General features: G+C 43.5%; 1 protein-coding gene across 2 annotated transcripts in view; it reads right to left on the minus strand.

Moving 5' to 3' along the window:
• Positions 1-25,181, minus strand: part of Arhgef28 (Rho guanine nucleotide exchange factor 28) — a 286,411-nt gene that overhangs the window by 203,163 nt on the left and 58,067 nt on the right. For both annotated transcript variants that reach the window (XM_051183017.1, XM_051183018.1), the window contains exon 2: positions 24,062-24,105. In XM_051183017.1, coding sequence (XP_051038974.1) covers positions 24,062-24,105 — 44 coding nt within the window. The remainder of the gene's footprint in view (positions 1-24,061; positions 24,106-25,181) is intronic.

The raw sequence follows: 25,181 nt of genomic DNA on the forward strand, positions 1-25,181 counted from the left end.
AGCTTGGTGGTCCCAACATAGCTCGGCATCTCCGTGGCATCGTCGCCCAGTGTGTTTCTATAGGCAAACTTAGAAACTGATTTCTCTGCCCTTCAAATCCTTTTCTACACAAATGGCCTTGACCACCTCCCAAACTGATCCCAAAGATAAAGATAATTACTCTGTGTGCCCATTGCTGACGCAAGCACTTGATGTGGCCGGCTATGAGCCACTACCCTCCTTATCCACAGGAGGAAACTAAGATACAGTTTAACCCTTGAAGACAGCTTGACCTGGGGCTCCCAAGTCAACCCTGCTATGTACAGCTAAACAGCAAGGCCAGAAATCCTCTTCTTTCATTCTCCCTGGCAGTGAAGCAATGAACTGATGATTTCTGTTTAAAGACATCATTACCTTTTCTATTGCCCCCTTTCCCTTCCTTTCTTATATTCCTACAGCAAAACATGACACACGACAAACAAGAAGGAACGCTGCTTCCACCTACAAGTTCTCTATTAATGTAGGCTCCCTCCTTCCAGACAATAGGAAATATTTAACTCGCCATGGAAATTCCATGGTGACTTGATATGCAACACAACTTAGAATGGCCAATCCCGGCTGACCCCCAGAATGACACGTCTCCATTCTTCACACGTCTAAGTGGTAAGCTTCACAAACACCTATGACCACATCTCAGGAAGCTCTTCTAGAAACTTCTACTTGTCCACACCCCAGCCAACAGTTCACACCCCTTGTGCTCACTGTCTACCACTCTCTGTCCCTGTAGAGTGCACTCTTCTCTTCAAAACTCCCAAGAGAAAAAGTTAAGCGGTGTCATTAAGAACTCTCTCTCTAACGGGATCTAACATTTTGTTCTGGATCTTCAAAAGGCAGAAAGAATGAGAGGGAAGAAGGAAAGTTGGAGGTGAGCGAGGGAAGGAAGGAGGGAGATAAGGAAAATAAAGGATGATTTTAAATGCTGACATAAAAACAAGTCAGAACATCCAGTGGTCCCAGAAGGATGGCTGGCTATGTCTCTGTGGCCGGAACTGACCTGTTGGTTTGCTTGGAGCAGTGAGTCTGGCCCCTGACAAAACCTTGGTACTGAGGTTATTTGGGGTTTTGTTTGTTTGTTTGTTTTGTTTTGTTTTTTACAGTTAGAATGATAGCAGTATTATCAAATGTTTTCACATACACTCTCTACACAGTGATATTATTTGATTCTCTTAGTGTCATTACATCTCCTCCATTTACAAATGAGTGGAAAGGGGTCTATAATTAGATGTGGGGATACTATAACAAAAGATAAATAAATCCCTCTTTAACCAATGCTCATTGCATTTATTTACATAATTATTTTCCAGCCGATCAATACACAAAGTAAAGATCTCCAAGCTCAGTACAAAGTTACAGTGCTATGCAACTCACAGATTGCCTTCTGCTTCCTCCTGACAGTGAGGGAGAGGAAGCCAGCCGGTGAGCTGGGTAATCAGCCTGGTATGCGAGCAGTGGGAGCTAACCTAGGAGCTAGATGAGGGCTCTTCTGTATAGAAAGCATGCTAAGAACTTGAGGGGCAAGTTCACTGAGTTTGTCTTTAACAACTTTTCACTGGCTAACAAGGCAGAGCACTGTGCAAGCTGGGCCAAGTTTGAAGGAAACTTCAGAGCTTGTCCATTACAGAAGTCAGGCAAGCATTAGCAGGACCTTCCATGGGCCTGGTATTATAGATACCAAGAGGCGTCTATAATACTCAAGCGGTAAAGAAAGATGAATAGCAATAAAGATAGCTACACTTGTATCTCAGTACATAAATAAATAAATAAATAAATAAATAAATAAATAATAAATAAATAAATGGCCTGTGTCCAATAGTACTATTTATTTATCATTCTCTTCCCTCACATCTCACAAGCCCAATGTGCTCCAGGGGACTTATAGAGAATCCATTTTTTAAAGAGAATCCATTTTTTAAAATAAAAATGGAACCAGGGCCAAGGCAAGTAAGGTTGGTTGTGTTGTGCACATAAAGACATGTTAGACAAACAGGCTGAGTACACAAGACAGCAGTCTTAAGTGGCCTCAAGGTATCTATTAACTCTGACTGTGAAATCCAGCCAAACAAAGTCCCTGGCTCTTTGAATATAGTGAAATTTTTAAAATAATACATTGTGATAGCAGTTCAACAGAGGAAAAGTGATCTTCTCAACAAATGGCGATGGAACAATGGATCACATATATTCAAAAGATGATTTGTATATACCTCCTGTTAAAATCTAACTCCATAGCATCATGGATTTCAATGTGCAACAAGACTGTAGTTTTTTGTTTTTTGTTTTGTTGTTGTTGTTGTTGTTGTTTTAAGAAGAAAACAAGGAGAAAATCTGCAGGATTCCATGTTTGGCAAAAAGTATTTAGACATGACCCATAACAGGAAAATTTAGGGTCAGCAAGATGGCTCAGCCATCAGTGGTGCCAGCTGCTAAGCCTAATGACACTCGTTCAAACCCTGTACCCAAGCGGTGAAGGAGAAAACTGAATCCTGAAAGCTGTCCTCCGACCTCCACACTCTGTATGCGTCAGTGACAAACACACAAAAGACATGTAATAAGTTAAAAAAAAATAAAAACTCAGAAAACTAGACTCATTAAAACAAAACAAAACAAAAACAAAAAAACCCTGTAGAACCGTGTCGAATGTTGTGAAAACAATAAGCCACAGGCCAAGAAAAAAATACCTGTAAATCATACACCTGAAAAGAAACTTGTATCCAAAATATGTAAAGACTTTTACAAATCGCATACAAACACGCAAGCTACTATGAAATGGGGGAAAGGGGAACGCGTCTCCGCAGGCGCCTAATCAAAGAAAGCATGGTGGCAGGAATGCACATAGCGGTGCTTGCCACTGCTGAGAAGAAAAGCACATCTGGGTCACAGGAAGCTGCAGCCCCAACTGTCAGGGCAGAGACCCCTCGAGCGCAGGGGATGGACAGCAACCTGGGCAACAGAGCCAGGCCCGAGTCACACAGACAAGAAGTCCCATAGTAAAATATCACCTCACACCCACCCGAGAGCTAAAATAAAGCAAGACCCTGAACGTAAACATGTGGGACGACTCGAGTGGCACTCTCTTGTGCACACTGAAAACTACTAAAGGATACGGCCACTCAGGAGAACTGCTTTATAATGTTTGCAATGGCAAAACATAGCTAATGGCACAGCGATACCACTCCATATTATAGCCAAGTGCATTGAAAACCTGTGTCCACATGAAAAATGGAAATGGGAATATTTAAAGCAGTTTCATCTATAAACCTGGGCTTTCAACAGAGGGATGTTCAAATTGTGGTATAATACAAGGGTTACAACTAAGTGACATAAAGCAATAGCTCTCTCTGCCTCTCTGTCTCTGTCTCTGTCACACACACACACATACACACACTCAAACTACAAATGCATTTTGACAAGTGTGAGAAGCCATACTCATAAAGGCTACATATTAGATGACTTGGCATATAATACAGTCTTGTAAAAGGTACATGCCTTCAATCCTAGCACTTGGAAGACAGACAGGGGCAGGTGGGTCTCTGATTTCATGGCCAGCCTGGTCTACAGAGTGAGTTCCTGGAAAGCCAGAGCTACATGAATAAATCCCCGTCTTGAAAACCAAAAAAAAAAAAAAAAAAAAAAAAAAAAAAAGACAGAAAAGAGAAGAACAGAACAGCACTTCTTGGGCACTGGAGACAGGAAGAGAGTTTAACTGCAACAGACTGGTACAAGAAAACCAGGGAACAGATGGGACCGCTCAGTGTGTGATTGCTTTTGCCAAGGCCTACAGAACTCTACAACCCAGAAAGTTTATTTTAGTGTATATCATTAAAATGCAACCATCCAGGACGGTGGGAGAACCCCGGGTGGAGTCAGACGGTGGCACCGAAGCCAGCTGTATGACATGACCACTTGGAAAGAAGGGAAGAAGGGAGCAGAGCTCAGCCGCTGCTTGCTGTATTCTGACTGGGAAGAAAAGAAGAGCTGGATGTGCATTGCACTCCAATAGAAGTTTACATTCTTGCAGGGGTCCAGGTCAGCCATACTGCAAACTACTTAACAAGCAAACCCTTGGGGAAAATAATTAAATACACTGTAGCTAATGACAGCCAAGAGTTTCACTGTCAGAGAAAAAAAAACTTTAAACAAAGAATATATACCAGGATGGACTCTTAGGTGTTGGGCTGGAGTCAGGGAAACAGTCCTACCCATGGCTAGACCATATATCACCAACTGCTAGTTCCCAAAGATATGCAGATTGTTTTTCTTTCCAGAAAGGGAGGGGGGACCTTTTTGCTTTTGCTTATTTTATTATTCAATTAAAGTGGTATTAATGATTGGGGCAGGGTTGGGGAAAGTTATTCTCCAAAGAGAGTAAAATACGTTATATGTCAAAACCAACTTTATATGACCAGACACATGGAGACATGGAGTGTGTGTGTGTGTGTGTGTGTGTGTGTGTGTGTGTGTGTGTGTGTGTGTGTGTATTCCCAGCCACTTGTGACACTGAGGCAGGAGGCTAGTTTGAACTACCAGGGGTCTGTAGCATAAACTGTCCAAGGCAGCAAAATCCCATCTCAATTAAAAAAAAAAAAAAAAAAGCTATCATTTTTCAAATAAGAAATTATAAAATCCATGAGCTTGCTTCACCATTCTAGTAAGAGATGGCTAAACTGAGGTGAACGTATGACTCGGCTGAGCAAACATATGACAAAGCTTCTATATGCCATGGGAATTCCCCTATTTCTGCTCAGAGTCAGTTCTAAAGGTTCTTTGAGGTCTTATCTGATAGAACTCCCCATGAAGCCCAAGGTCCAGCCTCCTATTCCACACTAACTACAAATGCCACTTCCTGGATAGAGGCGGAACTAATATCCTCACCAAAACCTGAAGTGGCCGGACCACAGTCACCTGCTAATCTCCTACCACTGTTTCTTTACACAGTTGACGGATGTACACCAGCACTATCACCACAGGGCAAAAGCACCCTCCACATCCCAGACTTCTCCATCTGCTGCCTCTCCACTCTGGTCTGGTCATAGAAAGATGAGTCCGAGCAGGAAGGGCAAGACCCCAGAGGGCTATCACCTGCAAAGTCCAGCTCCAGCCAAGGGCACATAGAGACTGAAGCATGATTGTTGCCCTAGGAGGCGCAACAGGGAAATCCAGACATCCCCAGCAGAGGCCCCAGGCCAACAGGGAATGTCAGATCTCATGAAACAGGGCTTCAAGAGACCAGGTCAGGATCCTAACTCAGGCACCAGTTTGCATAGAGGAGAAGGAATGAACCCCAGGATTTGAGGTCCTCACAGGGCACACCCCCCTGTTCACTCAAGTCAAGGATCCCACCCACACCTCCCGTACGAGCATGCCCAGAAAATCCTATTTGCTGGTAGCAGGCCAGCGCATCAAGAGAGGAGAGAGTGGCAGAGAGGAGGGAAGGGAAACTATAGGGGCGGGGCTGCTGCACGGCATCTGGACTCCCCTTCATAATCAGTTCTGGACTCCCTGGTAAAAACGTGAGAGGGGATCCAGACGTTTTGTCGGATCTAGACCGTCTGTGAAAGCTGCAAAGCTAAGACTAAATGTTATCTTCCTGAATGTGATTCTCATCCGAGGCCTCGGTTACCTTCCCACCCACTCACTCCTCCCCTCGCCTCCAGGAACCACCTTCTGGCTCCCTACTTCTGTGAGTTTGACTTTGAGACATCACAAGGCCATGAAACCTTATAGTGTTCCTCTCTGCCTGGTTTGTGTCACTTAGCATAATGTCCTGAGTCCAGAGTTGTTGCAAATGGCAGAACTTCTGGGTTTTTCTGTTGTTGTGGTGGTGGTGGTGGTTGTTTGTTTTGCTTGCTTGATTGTTTTTTAAGGCTGAATGGCTTTCTATAACACATTTTTAAATCTACGTATCTATTGATGGGCACTTGGCTGTTTTCTTATCTTTCTGTTGAAAACAGGGTGGCAGCCAGCATCCCCTCTGCCCAGCATACTAATTTTCCATCCCCTAATCGGTGGGATTGCTGCTTCCTTCCATCTCTGTCTTAAATGCTTTACCGGACACAAGGCAATCCATGGGACTGAGAGCTATTAGAAAGAGGTCACAGGCCACAAAACACCATAGTGCAAAAATGCCTACTACTTCAGTTCCTAGACATTTAAATCCTCCAACACATCCATAAAAATGTCCTGTCTATCCTCCTCAAATTGTGTATGAACTTCCTGTCTCGTCTCCCTTGCCCCCACGAAACACTGACAAGCAATAGTGCCTACACCATGCTGGAGAGTGGGCTATGCCAGAGCTTCACCCCAGTGAGCCTGCATTGCTCTCTGAAGCACCAGCCAATCACAAACTCCCAACCAAAGAGATTAGCAGCCACAGGCGAGGTGAAAGAAGGCTTTTTAGAGACCCCCAAGGACAGTGCCCTCCCCCTGTATTTTACTAGCTGGGATTACACCTAAGCACCACCACACACAGCTGTCAAGAGCTGCTCTTCTCAGTAGGCCTGCATGGTGACTAGCTTTCTTTCCAGATTTGAAATCTGTTATCATACCATGATACATCTCAACTTTCTCATCAGAGTCACTAGGTCTGTTCAGAGCCAGGTTTTTCATTTTAAAAGCCTTTAATTTGGGCCAGCAAAAGCTCAGCAGGTACAGAGGCTTGCTGCCAAGTCTTACAACCTGAGTTCAATCCCTGGGAACTACATGGTTAGAAGCAGAATATTGTGCACACAAAAATAAATAAATATGTTTGTTTGTTTATTACAGTCATCCTTTGGGTAGCTCCAGAAGATTCACTGGCCAGTAAGTAGGTCCTCCAAGCCTTTATCATCATAAGAACCATGTAGGAGCATTTGTTTATCTACTCTAGGAGTAACACAGTCTTCTTCAACCTTCCAGCCTCAGCAAACTCTATCTCTTGGATGGATTCTCCAGGCCCCCACCTGCAGTTACACCTCATACATTCACACTGTAGCATGGTTTTGTCATTTGTAGAAAGTAACTCAGCAAAAGTTGAAGATGGTGGGGGTGTAATGTCCTCTATAAATGGTCAGTAGTCATCTCCCAGAGAACGAGGAAGAAGGAGAGAGGGAGAGACTTGTGCACTGACTTCTGGGGGGAGGGCGACAAAAGTCTAAAGACTTTGAAATTCCTGAACTAAATATTATAAGGAAAAGCAGCTGGTGACTTGAAAGTGGCAGATGACACTATGGACACGGATTAAATTAGTGTCCCCTGCAGTCACCTCCCCTCCCTTCCCCTCCTCTCCCCTCCCCTCCACAGGGACTCCTTGGGCTGGAGGCTCCTGGATCTGGGGGCTGCATCTACTTCCACAGGAGACTGCTGGATTTTCTATTGTCACAAAGGCCGACTCCAAGGTTCTTCTCTAGGTATCTAAGACAGATCCTAAGGAGAGGATGAGAGGATTCTGAATCTGGAAAGTAAATAAGTAAACAAACAAATAAAATAAAAAAGAACCTCTGCGTTAGATTTACAAGGCAGTGTAAAATCTGGTTTTCTCTTCATCAGGCAAGTTGATTAAATGCCACAAACTTAGCCATAGAATGAACAGTCGCGTGCCCTGCCTGTCCAGGCTTCCCCTGAGATGTTTTCTATGAAGTGACTGAGCTTACAACAACCATCAGCTCTGTAAAGCCCCTCCCTCTGTACACCAGCTCCCCAGATGCATTCAAATGTGATGTACATACAGATAACACAGTAGATTCCACCTGAAGAACAGGGTGCCCCATCCAAACTGGCCCAGAGTACATGGAGCTGACTGAACTCACCATATAAATCTGGTGTCTCAAATCATTATCTAAATCTGCAAAGTGATGTAAAAAGACTCCATGATGTCACAGGAATAACTATGTAACACTAACATCACCCTGAGTGAGTGCAAACTCAGCTCATGATGTGAGGAGGCTGAGAACTGCATCCCTGCCTTCCGGCCAAGATCGGTGTACAAAGCTCTGAGGAGAATGTGAGAATGCCCTGTGCTAAGGGTGCCCATCTGCAACACCGTCATGGAAATCCACACCACACGGCTTCCCACCCATCAGGATGTCTTCATTCAGAACAAAATATAAGCTAAAATTGGTGTTGGTGGGACATAGAGAAAATAGGGTTCCTGTGTGCTGCCGGTGGAGCGTGAACCCACACAGCTGCTGCGGGAAACAATCTGGAGAGTCTTCAAACAGCTGAGCCTTGAGTTGCCACGTGAATGAGCAATTCAACTTCTAGGTATCTGCTCAAAACACTGAAAGCAAGGACTGGAACAAATCTTCATACACCAGTGGCTTTACAGTAACTGAGTACGTAGGGATTAAAAAGTAGAATGGTCACTTCCATGGGCTGTGGGGGACTTACAAATGCTTTTGGTGCTTAACAAATGAGGAGTTCCAGATGGAGAAGAGGAAAAAGTCTCAGAGATGGATGGGAGGAAGGGATGCGCAACCATGTGAATACACTTAAGGCCACTAAACTATGCTCACATGGGCTCAAATGGGGCCCGTGCAGATGGCTCAGTTGGTACAGTGTTGGGCACACAAGAATAAGGACCCAAGTTCAGACTCCTAGCACCCATATAGAAAACAGAGGTATATCTATAACCCCAGAGAGAGGATTATAGGTATACACAGGAGGCAACAGAGAGATTCTGGGAGGTAGCTGGCAGTTAAATCTAGAAAGAGCAAGCCCCAGATTCAGAAAGAGAAGGAGACTCTGTCTCAAAAAATTTAATGAAATGTGACAGAAGGCAACACCAATGTCAGCCTCTGGCCTCCTCTACACATACATACATATACATGCCCATGCACACACACAAACATGTACACATGCATACATCTCACACATAACACAAATGGCTAAAATCCTGTTTGACTATGGAAGATCCATCAGAATAACAAAGCAAAAGGTTTGAGGTTTGGTATTTTGTTTTTAAGACTATAATGAGCTCTATCCTCACAAGGATACAAAGAACTAGAATATCTCAAATGCACACTGCTGATAATAAGCAAAATGCTAAAACACATGCCCCCCCCAGGAAAATAGCTGGCCATGCCTTTAGTGAGAAAGCATTCAGTCACACGACCAAACATACTCCTGCAGATATACGTTACAGTTACAGGTTTCGACTGAGCAAAAGTTAATATAAAACCGACCACTGCAGCTTTATGTATAATAGCCCAAACCTGCAAGCAACCAAATGTCCTGAGGGGGTCACAGGATGATACAAACTCATTCTTAGTTTTTGCTTAGCAAAAAAGAGTGGGGTGTGGGTGCCTGAGGCACACTGGCTACCTCTCCTGAGCATCATGATAGATGAAAAGGAAGTCTCAAAAGATCACATGTTGTATGATGCCACCTATATAAAGTTCTCAAGCAGGGTAGGGTGGCTTGCACCTTTAATCTCAGCACTTGGGAAGCAGAGGCAGATCTCTGTGAGTCTGAAGCCAGTCTGAAACACACTGTGAGCTTCCAGACCAGCCATGGAAATACTGACTCAAAACAAATTCTAGAATGAGAAAATTACAGACATGAAGAAGAGATCAGTGACGGCTGGCAGTTATGAATGGTGGGAGAAAAGTAGGGAGATACATAAATATATCATAGTTTATCCACTCATTGATGAAAGAGTGGCAACTGTCCTCCATCAAAAGTTTTCAAAACTCATTCCCACATTGCCATTCATTAACACAGGACCACATGTAATTCAGTGATGATTTCCCACGCCTGCTCACTTCAACTTCCACTGGAAACAGAGAGACTCACTGACCACCTGCCATGCCTCAGCCCCTGACCACCAGCTTTATCTACTGTCTTCCCCTCTCTCCAGTGAGGGTTGTGACAGTATCATCTCCAGGAGAGCCTGTGTAATCATCTCCCATCTGTGTTCACAATTCAATATTGAATGGAAACATATCTAGTCCATACACCTGCACTCAAACGCGTAAGTCTGTAGATTATTTCATGCTCACTATTTGGTTTTGTGAAACAAAACACCTTCCTGATATGCAGTGCTTTTAAGCATAAGTCACTTCTCTATGACACCTTTATTGTCTAATGAAAACTGCAAGCAAGGAGGTAAAGAGCCCTGAAGTCACAGGTTAAGAGGAAAAGAGACAGCTTCAAGGTATCAAAGATGATTTTGAACTTCCCACCAAGAAGTCGTATCAACCAGTGTTTATGCCACCCACCCTCAGGCTAGTCATTCCAATTTATGCAAAACATTTTCAGTTACTTAGCAAAATATGTACCATCCCTTTCATGTACATTACGGTTGAGTATTAGTTGGTACAAGTCTATGAATCCTGCTTGACTCACACATTTCCTTAATCTAATTTAGGAGTATTCGAGTATATGTAAATTAGTTGATGCCTTAAACGACGCAAGCTTATTACATCATCTGATAAACATCGCTGCTGAAAATGAATTCTTCAGTAATCACCTCATTTTACTCTCCGTGGACTTTTTCTTATTTGTGCTTAGGAAAATACAAGAAGCCACGCTTCCCCACCTTAGAAAAACATTTTCAGTAATAACAGATTCTACAGGACAAATGACCACATCTGATGCTCAAATGCATTCTTTTTTTATCTTAAGAATTTTTATTAATTATTCATATGTATATTTTCATACAATCCATTTCCATTTCTCCTCCTCTAATCCTCCCTCTATCTCCTTCCCACTTTCCCTTCCAACTTCACTCACATTCTAGCTTTCAACTGAATACCCACAAAGTCCATTTCACCCCACCCTCTGCTCAGCATTTCCCATACCCAGGTCACCCACAGAGACCGGGTCCTCCACAGGCTGCTCCCACAGACCTGGCACTTTCAATCCCAAACTGACATGGAAGTCTTTCTCAGAGAAGAGCATCAGTCTTTAACATGGTGTGCACATCCAACTGGTCCTACATCCTCCTGCCTTAGAGAGTCTTAAAACTCCCTTTCCCAGCTGGGTGTTGGTGGTGCATGCCTTTAGTCCCAGCACTCAGGAGGCAGAGGCAGGTGGGTCTCTGTTAGTTCGAGTCCAGCCTGGTCTACGGAGCGAGTTCCAGGATAGGCGCCAAAGCTACACAGAGCAACAACAACCCCCTCCCACCCCTCTTCGCTCTCTCCTTCTCCTCCCATTCCATCTCCCTCTCCAATTCTCCACCACCTCTTTTTCTGCTCCCACATCTTCTCCCTCTTCCCCTCCCCCTCTGGAAAAGAAATTGTAGCTACCTATTAAGTCTAAGAACACATAGCACATCACAGAACCTGGTACAGGCAACCCATTCCATCATTATTCCACAGCTGGAGAGCCAATGGCTTATTTCATCTAAGATCCTTGCTTCCCTGCAGTCCTCTGGCCCATTCAACACACACTCCCTCCTCGGCCTCACCATCTCCTTGGAAATTTTTCCTGAGGTTCACGGGTTAACTGAAGCCAACACTATACAACTCCTCTGAGAAGCACCCCCTAAACTCACTGTTATTACAGAAGCAAATTCAGTGTGTCTACCTAGCCCTTTGTCACCGTGATCATGACCAACACTCTCAGTAATGGAATGCCTAATTGTTAAGTCTCTAGGAAAGAACAGCCCATTTTCCTTTCCTCTGTAAACCTAGAATCCCAAACTGCAGGAATGAAGTCTTGGGGATCTGGTCCATAATTTCCAAACCCCGGGGAGTTTGGAAGCAAAGTATCTACAACTGTCATTTTTCTTGGTCTGCAACAATAAGCAGCTTCCAGAATAGGATCACAATTGATCTGCACAAGGCTGGGGGTGGCCACCAGATGCCATCAGAAGACAACACGTGATGGTGGGCAATTAGCTTGTAACCTGGTATTTGCTCAGTGTTCGGTGTGAATTACATTACAGGAAAAAAATTAAATTATTCTCTGAGGTGGCAGGGGCGGTGGGGGTAGGGAAGGAGTTGACATTTCAACTGTAATTAGTAATGTTTGCTTCCTCTCCATGCACTTCCCCTCAGATACTCCTCTTCCTGCTGAGTGGCTCTGGAAAGTCTGAGGGCATGTCAATACCTAGGCAAGAGGCAGTTGAATTAGGATTTTTTAACCTATGGGATTTGCCAGCCTTTCTCATTTCTAATTTCTCGCTATAAACACTCACTTTTTATCTAGTCTTGTTTTTATAACTTTATTCTCCTTTTCTGAAAGAGCCCTTCGAGAGGTCCAGGCTCATAATCTGTCTCCACCTGTAATTCACTAAGGACCTGGCATGCAAAATCTATCCAGTGAATTAATGGAATCACCAATGTCACATCAAGTCACTTAGCATCGCTGACAATGATCAGTCACCTGAGGTTCTAGAGAAATAGCTAACAAGAAAACGTATTGTAAGACACCACACAATACCCTAAACGGGCAAAGTCTGCAGGGCTGTGAATCAAAATAACTATGAATATTGGGAGATATTTCTGAAGAACACTAAAAGCTGTTGTTATCTGAAGCACATGGGGACTTGAAAGAAGGCTCAGCACTCAATGTCTCTGGTCTTCCTTGAATCCACAATGAGATGCTTATAGCTGCCTGAAACTTCTGTCCCAGAGGATCTGACACCCTCTGACCTCTGCAGGTGCCTACATACATGTGACATGTGTACATATACACACGTGTGCACACACACCTTTTCAAAAATCCTCCTTTCGAGTGCATGTGACATGGCTCAGGAAGACTCTTCCTTGAGTCCTAGGTTAGGGGAGTTCCCAGACCTGCTACTCTAACAGAGCATCCTCTCTCATGAATTCTAGTCCTCAACAAGGCTCTGTCTACATCACAAAATGTATGCACACAGTGGCCAGAAATGTAGTCACATCTCAAACTCTGGGACATGGTTCTCCCGACCATCAGATTTGCCAATGCCTATGGTTACAGCCCTTTCTTGACTGACTCGACCAACTCTTTCTCTGTACCTAGAATACAGAAGTAAATAAAGACAACAACTGTCCTTGTCCCAAACAATGATGCTCACATTATCTACTGGGGAAACCCAGAGAGAGAGGGAGAGAGAGACAGGAAGGGAGGGAGGGTAGGAAGGAGGAAGAGAAAGAGATGCAAGAATCACAATGGCTCTGGGTGTGAGGACGCTTCCCACAGGCTGAATTCACTCCCAAGACCCCACAAGGCAGAAAGAGAAAACTGACTCCAGCCAGAGTTCCTCTGGCCTCCACACATGCTGTGGCTTAAGCACACAAAAAATAAATAAATAAGCAAATGTTGAAAAACACTTAAGAGTACTCCAGGACCAGCCTCAGTCACTATATATGGATGGGATGGGCTAAATTGGAACCATTTATTACTTAAGGGCTGAGCACTGACCTAGTACTGGGAAATCTGTGTACAAAATCATTTTAACTTCTGCTGTTTGGATGCTTTTACATTTAGTAGATGAGAAATTAAATGAAATGATGGTAACAGCAACTCCTTCAACGCGTAAAGCATAAAGTATGTGTAGAGGACTTCACTGAAGGTATGACATTTTAGCTGAAACCTTCATGGAATAAACTTAGCTACAGAAAAGAAGAGGAAGCAGGGGTGTGCCCAGAAAGGAAGCAGCCACACAGAGGTCCTGGGATTGAAAGCGACAGCATTTGAGAGAAAATGAGTAACCACAGTATGGCTAGAGCTCTGTGTGCGGGCTTTCTACCATCCCTATATGATCAAGAGCCATTTTGAACTATCAGCAGCTACTGGACCAACTGAACCCCCACCCAGGGACACCAGCATCCCTCAAATGGTCTTCTAGGAAGACAGAGGGCATGTTCGCTTCCCTTCCATCAACATTCACAGAAAGACTACACTGAACACCATAAGAGTCTAGGATATACTGAAGGGAAATGGAGGGACTTGGGCAAAGCCCTGGGAACAAGACAATGGAGACAGAAGGAAGTCAGCCTCGGGACAGGCTAAGAGAGGACTTCTCTAACCAGAACAGAGAAAGACTTTGAACGCAGCAGGAGAGGTGAACACAGGCCAAGAGCCTGTGTTCTGGGGGAAAGAATAGAGTCCTCACAAAATCGAAGTAAATGGAAACGCATCAGGGGCCAAAGCAACAATCCAAAAGTGAATTGGAGTCACTGTCAGGACAGAAAGGGGCAGTCCCAGTAGCAGGAGGCCCTAAGGATGTGCCAACTGCAAGGACATAAGAAGACGCAAAAAAAAAAAAAAAAAAAAAAAAAAAAAAAAAAAGTGGTTTTCGCGTGGGATGCTCGGGAGACTGGCGCTCAGCAATGAAAATCAGGAAGCTGGAAACGGGCTGCTTTAGAGAACCTTGAAAAATGCTTTAAAAAAATATCGCCATCTGGGTTTTAAGTCAAGGATGGATAACTAAGCGATAATGGCAAACAGACTGTGTGGAAAAAGAAGAGGCGGCCACAGCACAGGGCAGGGCAAGAAGGCCACGAGTGGGTGTATTCAAGGAGTCACAATGGAATAGGAGCAGTTGAGCTGGCCTAGGAGAGGAGAGATGACTCGGGAGAAAGCCGGCAGCTGGAGCAGGAAACACAGCTCACTCACAGCCCTGGGACACTGGCACGGGAGTGGCAGGAGGTCAGGGATCCCAAAGTGTCACTTTCCAGCATAAATCAGAACACACAAATCCTCCGTGGTGCCCACACTCGCACTTACTTACTGCATTACTCCACAACTCCAGCTACTCTTGACCTGGCCCCTCCTACCCCAACCTGGCCCCGCCCACCCCTAGCCTGGCCCCTTGCCTTTTCCCTCACAAAGCACCAAACTAGCCTTTTGCTGCCTTTCTAATACAGGAAGTTCCTGCCCTCTCCCAGGCGGGACCCTTTTGTTTTCTGACCTCCCTGTCAGGACATATTGCATGGATCACTCTAGTCACACACCTTTGTGTACATGTGTGTACACACGCAAGGATACACACCATTCTCCAACACAGCAACACGCTGCTCTAGCACAGGCGTGTGCTGCTCTAACACACATCAAGACCTGGAATTCTCACTTTTGTTTATCTGCCTTCCCCCATTTCCTAAATAGACCAGGGGAAGGCAAGGATCTGGGACCTCTTTTCTCGATCTCTGATGTTACAGTGCATGGAGCCAAATGGACACTTGACAGGGAGAAACAACTTAAAGAAAAGAAAACGCTGTGACCTTTCTAAGATCGGCTTCAATCCAACAAGAGGCCCAAAGCCAGACTGTGTGAGGTTCTGGAGAGGAATCCTAAAGACAATTTCTCTAAACCACACACCTGGGAGCTCAGGGTGGTGGGTAAGGTGTATCACTGTGACTGCACCTTCCAGAAAAGCTGATTTTTCTAGAACACCTAAATAAAACACTTGGACCAGATCACATTTCAGTTCTTCTACCAGGGTTCTCAATATGGAGAATTAAATCTTCAGGCCTGAAATATCCCCTTAGAAGGAGTTTATATTTAAGAATAAAATGTAAAAGCCAATGCCTAGGCCAGGAAGATGGTCCACAAGGTACAGATACCTGCTATCAAGCCTGATGACCTGAGTTCCAACTTGGAAACCCACATAGTGGAAGTAGGTAGCCGACTCCCACAAGTTTTCTTCTGACTTCCATATGTGCATATGGCATGTGCCCCATCCCCCATGTGTGTACACAGGAATGCACACACATACGGGAAAAAAGCAATCAAATGTAACAAAAATCAAGTCCGTTACTTTGAATTATTATTGAAAACACAGAGGTGCACATTACCCAACGTCGTGAGAGGGGTCACTGAGGCAAGGGAAGCGAAGTGGTACAGGCTTAAGAACACTGGGCTTTTATAGACCCCAAAGCTTTGCAGACATGTCCGGGATGGGCAGGGTGGCTGCTGGCCGGACAAGGTAAAATAGTCCCCATGGTCTTCTTTGCTCTGTGTTTACAACATACAAAGCAAGCAGATACAAAGGGAAGGAGATTTTTTTTAAAAAGCAGACCAAACAGAGTGGGGAACGTTCAGTTAAACTGAGAACAAGAGCTCCTCACAGCAGGCCCGCTCCAGCAAGCCTGGCTTAAACAACACGGGCAGAGACTCCCAACAGCTGGCAATGGTGGAAGGATGCTCAAGGGCTGTGACTAAGTCAGGATGCAGACTGCATCGCAGACGCATTTGCAGAGAACAGACTTCCCCAAAGGGAGCCTGTAGCCCAGAAGTTGACTCCAGGAGAGACCCCTCTGAGTCTACTCTCTAGCTGCAAACATCTGAAATGATGCCATTGCCCACACATACTTCCCCTTCAGGCTTTCCCCAGAAGCCAGTGAGGACAGTGGAGAGGAGGGCCCAGAAAGAGCCACTGTATCCAGAGCCCTGTTTATGTTAGAATGGGTATGGAGATGAAGCTAATGGAGGGGTTCCTAAGTTTCAGGTTTCTAAGTCAAAGGTTTTGCTAGAGTTTGCCAGTGGATCTCTATTAATCTGTGCTCCTGGGAAATCAGAAGAGAGTTACTGGATCTGGGTTTCTGTGAGCAAAGGAAATCTCAAAGGTCAAGACTTGTACTCACTCATACATGGTTTTTAGTCATAGAGCAAAGGATCACCAGCCTACAATCCACACCACCAGAAAAGCTAGGAAACAAGGAGGACCCTAAGAGAGACACACATGGTCCCCTGGAGAAGGGGAAATGGACAAGATCTCCCAAGTAAATTGGGAGCATGGGGGGAGGGGAGAGGGAGTTAGGAGGAAGAGGAGGGGAGAGGTGGGCATGATGAAGCAGGAAGATTGAGACAGGGAAAGAATAGAGGAGAGCAAGAAAAGAGATACCATAATAGAGGGAGCCATTATTGATTTTTAAGAGAAATCTGGCACTAGGGAAATGTCCAAAGATCTACAAGGAAGACCCCAACTAACAATCTAAGCAATAGTGGAGAGGCTACCTTAAATGCCCTTCCCCAATAATGAGATTGATGGCTGTAACGAGTAAGGTTTTTCCGCCTGCCGCCTCTGGTCTTCTCCCGCCAAATAACACACAGATACAAATACAAATACAGAGTCTCAGTGTATTATTTGGGGCTGGCGGCGTGGCGGCGGGACAAGACCAGCGGCGGCGGGCGGAAAAACCGTACACCTTACAGATGGCTACCTTATATGCTGCCCTAGAGCCTTCATCTAATAGATGATGGAAGCAGAAGCAGACACCCACAGCTAAACACTGAGCCGAACTCTTAGAATCCAGTTGCAGACAGAGAGGAGTGATGAGCAAATGGGTCAAGACTAGACTGGAGAAACCCACAGAAACAGCTGACCTGATCAAGGGGGAGCTCATGGACTCCAGTCTAATAGTTGGGAATCCAGCATAAGAGCTACCCAGATTTCCTGAATGTGGTGTTAGTTAGGAGGACTGGGCAGTCTATGGGGCCTCTGGTAGTGGATCATTATTTATCCCTAGTATATGAATGGACTTTGGGAGCCCATCCCACCTAGAGGGATACTCTCTCAGCCTAGACACATGGGGGAGAGCCTAGGCCTGCTCCAAATGGTATGACAGACTTTGAAGAGTCCCTATGGAAGGCCTCACCCTCCCTGGGGAGCAGAAAGGGTTTGGAGTAGAGGTTGGTGGGGGGAAACAGGGGAGGATGGGAGGGTGCTGGAACTGGGATTGACATGTAAAACAGCTTGTTTCAAGTTAAATTTCTAACAAAATTAAATAAATAAATAAATAAATAAATAAATAAAGTTTGTCTGGATATAGTTACCAAGTTACCACTATCTTTGAGGGGGGAAAAAAAACATTTTAATGACCAAGAAATGCTGAGATTTTCATACTTTGAAGTTCAAGGAAGACAGCAGAACAGAAATGGCCCAAACAGCACCCTTGAGTACCCAAGAAAATGGAGTTCTAGTGACTGAGCAATGGGGACGATCACTGTAATTTATCAACCACTAAGGTGGAAAAACCCCAAATTCACTAACAAGTGCTAAGCAAACATATCCTATGGTTTTTAGCAAAGTATCTGTAATGGCAACACACAGAGCCAAGATGGCAGTCGACATGGTAAAGCAAATCACTCAATGTAGAAGCTTTAACTTCCTCATCAGCAAAGTGACAGAGACTGCTCACAAACCTCCAAGTTGTCCTTACAAAGACTGCCCCGTGATGTGGTCAGGCAAGGCCATCAGGAGTCAGGGGTGATAAGGGTCAGAAGAGGCTAGTCACGGGAGATGCAGAGCTACAGACAGAGAAAGGGCAGGCCTCGGGACAGGATTTCCTTCAGCAGGAACCAGCAGTTGGTGGGCCTCTGTGGGAGTCCGGAAGGAGATGTCTGCCTGGTGATGCCAGAACAAAGCCACCAAGTCACTTACTGCCTCAATAGGAAGCATCTTCCCAGAGCTAGGAAATGGTCCTGGAACTCAAAGAATCCAACCAGACAACCTGGGATCTTTCCTCAGACCCCCCAACAGAAGGCAAAGCCTCAGGGAGTGTGCTCAGTCAAATATAATATACATGATACCCATAAGCTACAAGATCCAGACTACCAGAAAGGCTGATAGGGGAGGATTTAGCTCAGCCACCTAATGCATTGATCAGGTCTGCAAACACCAGATTACAACTGAATGATCCCACTGAATGATCCCACAACAACCAGCATCCTTCGGTAGGATACTGAACGTCCATAAAGTATTAACATAAATATAACATGCAACAGGAATAGAAGATTAATAGGTCCAGCTGACAATGAGCTACTGAAAGAACTCCACTCTCCAACCAGCTGTACGACATGCAGCCCTGGAGAGAAGTGATGGCATCCTTCTCAGCAAAGCCCACCAGTACAATAAGTCAGAAAGGGAGCAAACCCCATGAGTCCACAAGCAAACACTCACACAATGCTGCAAAAATCTCCATGCGTTGGCCAGAGCTAGAGAAAGGGCAGAAATAAAATTTTGTGTTCTTATAAATGTGAGGTTAATTTTTTTTTAACACACTGCTTTGAAAAATGAAAATGAGACAGTAAATCCCAATTTCATTATTATCACAATTACGGAGGCTAAAATTCTAGACATTAAGTACATCTAAAAATTGCTGGCTAAAATGTGAACTACCACCTCTCATTTATAACTCAATACCATGCCTATGTAATTGTGCATTGCATCAATGTTTTCCATTTGCTTAACGAGACTAATTTTCTTAGAATCTAAAAGGAAAGCTGTGTCTAATAGTCATATGGATTTTCCATGTGTGTGTGGAATGTATCTGCTTCATATCCAGTCAACATTTCCCTCTCTTGTCCCCATCCTCCTCTATTGTTCCCAACCCTTCTCCTACTGGTCTCCTACTATAAAAATAGAACTATTGAACACTCCGTCAGTGACACTCTAGACATAATACCAGAAGGTAAGTTAGCATACAGCAAAGACTGGCCACCATGTTTGTGTGACAGTATCACAATAGCCAAGAAACTACCAGCTCAGGTTCTAAGTAGCATGGGTAAATTTTAAAAATGTGGTAGACATTAAAATGGAGCAATATTCAGCCATGAAGAAGAACAAAATTACATCTTTTGCAGGATAAAACTGGAAGTCAATATATTAAATAGAGTACATTGGACTTCGAAAGCAGATATCCGTATTTTCTTTCCTGTATTGAGATTAGTACTTAAAGAGTTAAAGGAGTCTTCAGACAGAAAATAAACACTGTAGATTGGCTGCCTGGCTTCTAATTTACATCTTTCCAGGTTTACCCATTCCTGAGCCTCACCTCTGCTAGCTTGAAACCCACCATATCACAATACCCACTGATGATTCAAGACGAGCATGACTACAACAGAGAACAAAGAGCCTGGCTTTGCAGACCTGCTGCTTGAGGACCCACAGATGTGGGAAGCTGCTCCAAGTCTGCAAATTGGGTTTGCAATGTGTACATCCCAACACTGCACAAATCAGTATTGGAGATGCTCACCTGGCTGCCAGTCTTGCCATGATACTTTTCCTCAGACCTGACCGTGATCTGTTTCTCTTTTCTCATAATAGGGCTTCAGGGGACCATCATGCTTTACTGCACTTAAAAATAGAGTGAGTCCATGGGTAAGAAGCTTAGGACAAGCTGACATCCCAAGCTAGGGCAAAACCATCTTCCTAAAGATAAGCAAACAGAAACGAGCCCCAAAGTCCGTATTTCCTTCTGAAATAGATTCCTAGTTGAACAAGAAAACAATTTGACTAAACTAAACTAAAAATAAAAGAAGCTAAAATTGTACTGGCAAGAAGGGGGGGGGAGAGAAACTAGACACAACAAAAACATAATTAAGTTGAAAACATGCTTCCAAAATTCAGCTCCCATCTCCCAAAAGACAAAACAATCTAGCCCCTAGATACTGTTCTAATATGGAAAGGAAAAAACAAAACAAAACAAAACAAAAAAAAAAAAAACCCAATAGTAGAAGACACAAAAGAAGAAAGTTTTAAAAAGACTAGACTACAACTGAAAGTTTTCTTCATGGATCCAAACAAAATAATGGAGAATTTCAAGCATGTATTTATATCCACAGATAATCTGGAATTATAAAAAACATTCTCTACCATCTTTAGAAAAAGTTCTCCATAATGAGACCAAAATAGAAACACCAGGACGTTTTAACCATAAGGACATCACAAGAACTCATTCAAATCGGCTCCCTGGCAAAGGAATCAGAAACTCCTTGTAAGAACCACTTGGGTGAGGTGCTTTTGTCTGTACTGTGAGTAGAGGTCGGGGAATAGTTTCCACCAAAATTTTGCCCCTGGAATTAGTTTATTTTTTAAAAGACTGTTGAAGTGATTAAAAGTTATTTTTATTTTAAAAATACCAATGCCTGTAAAAAAGGGAATTAGTTTAAAAAAACAGGCATTAGTAAAATAAAAATTATATAGTACTATTGTATCATTTAAGACAACATCCTGATCTGTTATGAGTTCTTCACAATTTATGAACTTTACCAGGGTCATTTTTTCCAAGGGAATTAGTTAAAACAACAGAGAATGTCAAAAGAACACGAAAGCATCAACATAAAGAGATAGGGTGCCTCACAGTCAACGGGCCAACACTACAGCCCCGAAATGAAGGCTAAAAGGACGCGTGATCAAATTCAACACAGATACAGATGGACCCCTGGAAAAGCACACATCAGCGAGGCTTAGAACCCATGATGAGATTAAACACCAAGCTTCCAACTTGTTTGGATTACTCTAATTGTAATTGTGCAATGTGTGTACAAAACACAACACATGTGAATTAAAAACAAATTAAGGGTTTATATACCAAAATATAGTGAACTAGGAGAAACCAGACATGAAGACATCCAAGGTGCACTAGTTTCAGGACCTGTTGTAGATGCCCAAATCCACAGATGCTCAACTACTTTACATAAAATGGCATAGCCTTTGAGCATTTGTATATTACCTCCACATCCTCCTGGGTACTGCCAATCACCTCTAGATTATTTTTAATATCTCACTGAACACAAACACTATGGAAATGGTGGCTATGCTTTATTTTGCAGGGAACAATGGCATATGTCCAAAAGCTCTGCATATGTCCAAAACAGATACAATTTTTCCTGTAAATGTTTATGATAATTGTATTTACAAACATATGATGAGAGAAGACCAGTGAGGAAATGTGGTGATAAATTATTTATGGTTTAGTAAAGCTTGCCTGAGGAATCGGAAAGTAAAGTCAGCCACAAGCTACAGAGATCAGGCAGTGGTGGTACACACCTTTAATCCCAGGACTCAGGATTAAGAGGTAAATGATCTTTGCTAGTTCAAGGCCACCCTGGCCTACACAGGAGTGAAGATGAACAGAGCCCATGCCTTTGATCCCAGCACCTGGGATCACACACCTTTAATCCCAGCATTAGGGGGTTATATACGACAGGAACAGGGTCTCAGAGCTATCATTCAGCCTCAGGATTCTCCAGCCATGTTGAAGATAGCATAGCAGTCTGGGATTCCAGTCTGAGGTTTGAGGGAGCCAGGATCACCTTTTAGTCTAAGGTAGAGGTAAGAGGTAGTGGCAAGCTGCTATGCTTTTCTGATTTTCAGCTTGAAGCTTGAACCCCAATATCTCTGGGTCTTTTATTTATCGTGTTACAGTGAGACACTCCCCAAAATACAGAAACAAATGGTAGCACAGGTTCTATACCATGCATTTTGGGCATTTGCTGGGACTTGGTTTAAGAATGGTTTCCATTGCAATATATGCTACTGGGTTCTTATTGGTAGAGGCCAAGTAGCCACACCGGCTTAAGTCAGTCTGCAATGATTTGACATAAAATATTAAGTGAAAAGGGCAGGACACAGCATAGATATGTAATTATAGATAGGTGTACAAAGAGTCATCCATAGTAAATATATTTAATGCTTTTCATGTAATCTAGGATACCATCAGTTACAATATGCATTTTATATTCCACTACGAATGCCATGTTTCATTATATAGAACTACATAGTCATCAAATGAGTTCTTCTATAATTAATTTATGCACAGATTTTAACATGTATCACAGAGATTAGCTTTGTCTGCTAATGCCAGTTCACAGTGAAATCATTTTGAAGTCAGTTATTTCATGCAGTATACACTGAAATGACAACAATAAGAACCACTGTGACCACGCCCACTGATACATACGGACAGAACCTTCCAAGACAGGGTGATGGCCAGGATAGTTTCAGAAATAAAGGGAGGGAGAACATTATACCTTAGGATTGATGACATAGTAATAGTCCTATAAAAAAACTATCTGAGGTGAGGTTGTGACGTATTTTCTTAATACTGCGTGGCATTTTCTTGTGTTCGGATCAATATACCTTTAACAATTAGACGAATTTTCATATGTAAATGCTTACTTGGGTCATTTAAACATCTTGTCCCTCAGACAAGTGTATCAATTCTTCTCCTGCTCTGTCCTGGCCAGTATGTCTGTGTTCAGAGTAGCTATGGCAGGAGGATGACAAGTACAAGAATCTAGGATTGCATGACCTGACTGAGTTTGGGGATTTGTCTGTTTTGGGGGGCGGTGGACCAGGGTGAAATCAGTGCAGGGAAGAGTCCAGGTGGGCAGCATCAATGGAACTGGGGAGTTTTTCACAGTTTCGCCTTGGACCCATCTTTTATTTAATTAATTATGGCGGGGCCCAGAGGATATTCAGTGACCTGCACGTCACAATCTGGAGAGCAAACTATAGACCTTGAGTAACTCAGAAGGCAGCGTTTTCTATTATTCAGAGATCCACTTATTTTATTATTGTGTCTTCTTCCAGGGAGGGAATACAGTGGTCTATGTAATGTGTGTGGGAGGGAGCGAGAAACAAGACACGATGTGGGGGGGGGGGTGTAGCTGAGTAGTAACTGTGTGGGTGCACACGAATACTTTAATATTTTCATTAATTGAGGTTTCTGACTTATTTGTTCCGGCTCCTTATATTCTGTTCTAAACCACAGTTTCACCCACACACATATCCATAACCTCTGCCAAGGCCCATCTCTGAGGAAAGAAGGAGGCAGAGATGATGCAGGGTGCCATTTTGTTAGCAAGGAGATAATTGATTTAGACTGTACGGGAACTGGTCTCAGATATAAGCTGGAGGCATGTGGAAAACTTCCACACACACCTTACACTTGTACTCTAAATCCCCATTTCATGTTCAAAGCTAAAACCATTATCGGCAAGGCACACCTCCAAAATTGCAAAAAAAAAAAAAAAAAAAAAAAAAAAAAAAGCATACCTCCATGGCACACAAGAAAAACGTTTTGCTATTATCAGAAAATTACCACAAAATAAACTGTCCAAAAATCCCTTATGAAAGTAAACCAAGTGAGTCGAAAATCATATAGCTTTTTCAAAAAGTACTCAATGTAAGAAAACTAAATTCTACATTTTGGGGAGAGGAGCCAGGCCATTTTAAAAGGCTATACAGAAATACCTGCTTTAGACAGTAACACTCCATGTGTTTTTAAAAGAGCTCCAGTCCATAGTAAGTAAAACATCCTCCCCCATTTCAGTCACAAGCTTTCAAGTTAGGAAAGGGCCACGTGGACCTAAAGCCCAGTGCTTAGGGACTTACATAAAGAGGCACTTCATCACAGCTCAACTCCATGGCTCCTGCATCTGTAATGGAAACAACACAAGTGTTATGGCGTGAAGCCTATCACCAGCCCTCAGAGTCCTCTGTGGCCCACATTGAGTGTCAACATTGTGGAGGAAGGAATACAATAATTAAGAGAGCTACAGAGATATTAAACACGCATGTACGCGCGCGCGCGCACACACACACACACACACACACACACACACACACACACACACACACACGAGGGCTAGGGTTGTAGATCAGTGGTGGAGTGCTTGCCTAGCCTACACCAAGGCCTGGAGTCCATTCCCAACACCCCCTTTAAAAAAAATAAAGAAAAGAGACATTCCCTTGAATAAAATTATTCTCCCCAAGAAAACAGAATGGCAGCCCTTCAAAACACTGAACGTATGACCAGTAATTTGCCACCTAAGTATATACACAAAAGCACTGACACCAGACTCGGTGGTCCTGGTTGCAAGTGCCAAAGTGGGAAAGGAACCTGAACACCCAGTAGCCTGTCCACGGACAGTCAAAATGCAGCAGACATGTGCAATGGAGTAATACTCTACAACACGCTACAATGTGAATGAGACAGAAAGCTTTGGGGCTTAAAAAAAAGCATAAGCCCAAAAAAGAAAAAATATTCTTGTCATTCCACTTATATGAGGTACCTAAATAGGTAAATTCATAGAAACAGAAAGCAGACTATAAATTACCAAGCTCTGGAATTACTGCTCAATAGAGACACAGCTTTTATTTGGGAAGATAAAAACACCGCCCTGAAGATGGGTGATGGTGTTATCACACAGTACAAATGTGCTTAATGTGGTTAAATCACATACTCAAAATGGTCCAGATGATAGATCTCTTATCTTACTACAACACAAAGGCGAAGTAAGTTACATACAGTATGTACCTGAGGCAAAATAAGAAGTAGCCGGAAATAAATATTCAAATTATGTGTGTGATAACATATACATGATGTATATACATGCCCACGTACATATATGATCTCAGATTAGTTTCCACACATACGGAAATCGCATCACTTCAGACACTCAACTGACTCTCCCAGAATTGGGAATATTTCCAAAAGCCATAGAGGGGCAAC

This window comes from Phodopus roborovskii, unplaced genomic scaffold (assembly GCF_943737965.1).
Source record: "Phodopus roborovskii unplaced genomic scaffold, PHOROB, whole genome shotgun sequence".
NCBI lineage: Eukaryota > Metazoa > Chordata > Mammalia > Rodentia > Cricetidae > Phodopus > Phodopus roborovskii.